We start from the raw sequence: 2333 nt of genomic DNA, 5'->3' as shown, positions 1-2333 counted from the left end.
GAGGGCACACTGAAGGTTCAGACAACACATATGGATTGTTGGATTCCACATATGAATCTGAGGCAATCTGGGTTTCTAGAGAAAATTGTCCTGTTATTATTTAAAACAGTCCCACTTCTGCTGTGAGTGAAAGCCTTGTACTACAGAAAGTATAGGAGATGCCAGGGGGCACCTGCGGACCGAAAGAGAACCCACAGTGGGGAAGAAAAGAGCAAGAAGCCTTACCAATCAAGAGCATTCTAGGTCTGGAAGGCCAGGTTTTACTAGTATACACTTTAAAAAACCATCACAAGTTGGTTTGATATCATAAAGGCTTTGATCTCTCCTGCTGGGCTATAAATTCCATGGTGACATGGAAAATTTCTGATTTGTTTATCACCGTACCCCAGCCTTGGGCACACTGCCTGGAACATGGGAGATGCTCAGTGAATACTGGATGAGCAATGAAGAGGACGCTGCATCGATATTCTTCATCTCTGTAATTCTTTGGATTTGAACATCCTTTAGCTGGAATCACAGGTGTGAGCATACAGCTGTATGATAAAGTAATAATCACCTGCCACATTGTAATTTATTTTTGGAAACTATGACACTGACCCACTCACTGTTGCTTCAGTCTAGGAAGGCCATGGTTCATGAAGACTGGTGCTCCAGATACTAAAGTCTTACCTATAAAAAACATTCTGCATTTATATTTACCTATTCCATATGACTGGGGAACACTTTCTATAGAGAGGTTCAAGTGCAATAGTTATATCTCTAAATTCCAAACTCCAGCTAAACTTCAACCTCAAATTCCCAACTTATTTCCCTAAGGATATCAATAGTTCTAAGTTATCTGTATAGCCATTTATTCAAAGATGATGCAGGCCCTACTCTGGGCAATGGCTGCAGAGATGCAATGAGGAATGTAACTCATTCTGTTCCTTCAAAGGCATTACAGTTCCATATGAAGAACTAGGTACTGGATCCACATGTTGACTAACAAGACCAAAATTCTATTTGTTTACTGTCTGCTGAAATTTCCCATTTTAAAAAATGTGAAAGCAGCTGTCAATATTTTCATCATAGACACCGTTTATCCATAACTCCAATTCCCATCTAGTACATAGAATCTAATCTAAATAGAAAGGTAGATTTCAGAGATATCCTGTAACCCATTTTTTTTTTTTAAAGGCAATCTACCTGATGAGGCTAGATGAGGAGTTGGCTAACTTTTTCTATAAAGGGCCAGAAAGCAATTACTTTTGGCTTTCCAGGCCATATGTGGTCTGTTCCAACTGTTCATCCTGCCGTTGTTGCATGAAAGCAGCCACAGAAGATAAGTTTAAAAATGGGTATGGCTATGTTTCAATAAAACTTAATTCATAAAAACAGGCACAGGGCAGTAGCTTGCCAACCCCTGGACTAGATAAACAATATGTTACCTATCTGCAAGAAACAACAGTTGATTCAGGGGACTTCCCTGGTGGCCCAGGGGTTAAGAATCCACATTGCAATGCAGGGGAAGAAGGTTCAATCCCTGGTTGGGGAACTAAGATCCCACATGCTGTGGAGCAACTAAGTCCAAGCATCTTTATAACTACCGAGCCTGCGTGCCACAACTAGAGAGTCCATACACTGCAAGGGAAGATCCTGCAAGATGCAATGAAGATCCCTCGTACGCAACTAAGACCTAACACAGCCAAATAAAACAACAACAAAAACAATGATTCACTTACTTTGCTCTTTTGGCCATTTCATTTCCATCCCATCGGGGGCTGTATGGGTAGTTCTTTTGGGCCTGGGAATAAAGCTGTCCACTGTTGGTAAAGTGATAGACAGATTGGAATGTGAGAGTTGGCTGATCTCGAGGAAAAAACAGGGGCAGGTCAACTGTAAAGACAGAAGAAAGGAAAAGGAAGTTAGGGCTTAAATGCATCTTAATACACATTTTTGGCTAAATATGAATGGTGGGTACAAGACTCTCCTTAAACCATGAACACTGGCTGACGCTTAGGTAACAGGTGTTGAGAGAGAGCCCAGGAAACACTGGGTTGGCCAAAAAGTTCATTTGGGTTTTCCAAACTTTTTGGCCAATCCAAGACAAGGTGTCTTCCCTGCCTTTAAGGAATTTTTGATCTAGGTAGAGAGGCAGTTCAGTTCAGTTCAGTTGCTCAGTCTTGTCCGACTCTTTGCGACCCCATGAACTGCAGCACGCCTGGCCTCCCTGTCCATCACCAACTCCCGGAGTTCACTCAGACTCATGTCCACAGAGTCAGTGATGCCATCCAGCCATCTCATCCTCTGTCGTCCCCTTCTCCTCCTGTCCCCAATCCCTCCCAGCATCAGAG

General features: G+C 42.5%; 1 protein-coding gene across 4 annotated transcripts in view; it reads right to left on the bottom strand.

Annotated features, from left to right (window-relative positions):
* The window catches only part of BRE (brain and reproductive organ-expressed (TNFRSF1A modulator)), a 474306-nt gene that overhangs the window by 37746 nt on the left and 434227 nt on the right, over nucleotides 1-2333 (bottom strand). For all 4 annotated transcript variants that reach the window (XM_010840665.1, XM_010840664.1, XM_010840666.1 and 1 more), the window contains one exon: nucleotides 1722-1875. In XM_010840665.1, the coding sequence (XP_010838967.1) occupies nucleotides 1722-1875 (154 nt within the window). The remainder of the gene's footprint in view (nucleotides 1-1721; nucleotides 1876-2333) is intronic.

Source organism: Bison bison, unplaced genomic scaffold (assembly GCF_000754665.1).
Source record: "Bison bison bison isolate TAMUID 2011002044 unplaced genomic scaffold, Bison_UMD1.0 scf7180017864145, whole genome shotgun sequence".
In the NCBI taxonomy this organism is placed as follows: Eukaryota; Metazoa; Chordata; class Mammalia; order Artiodactyla; family Bovidae; genus Bison; species Bison bison.
Note: the sequence above shows the minus strand (reverse complement) of the source record. Positions and strands in the feature narration are given on the sequence as shown.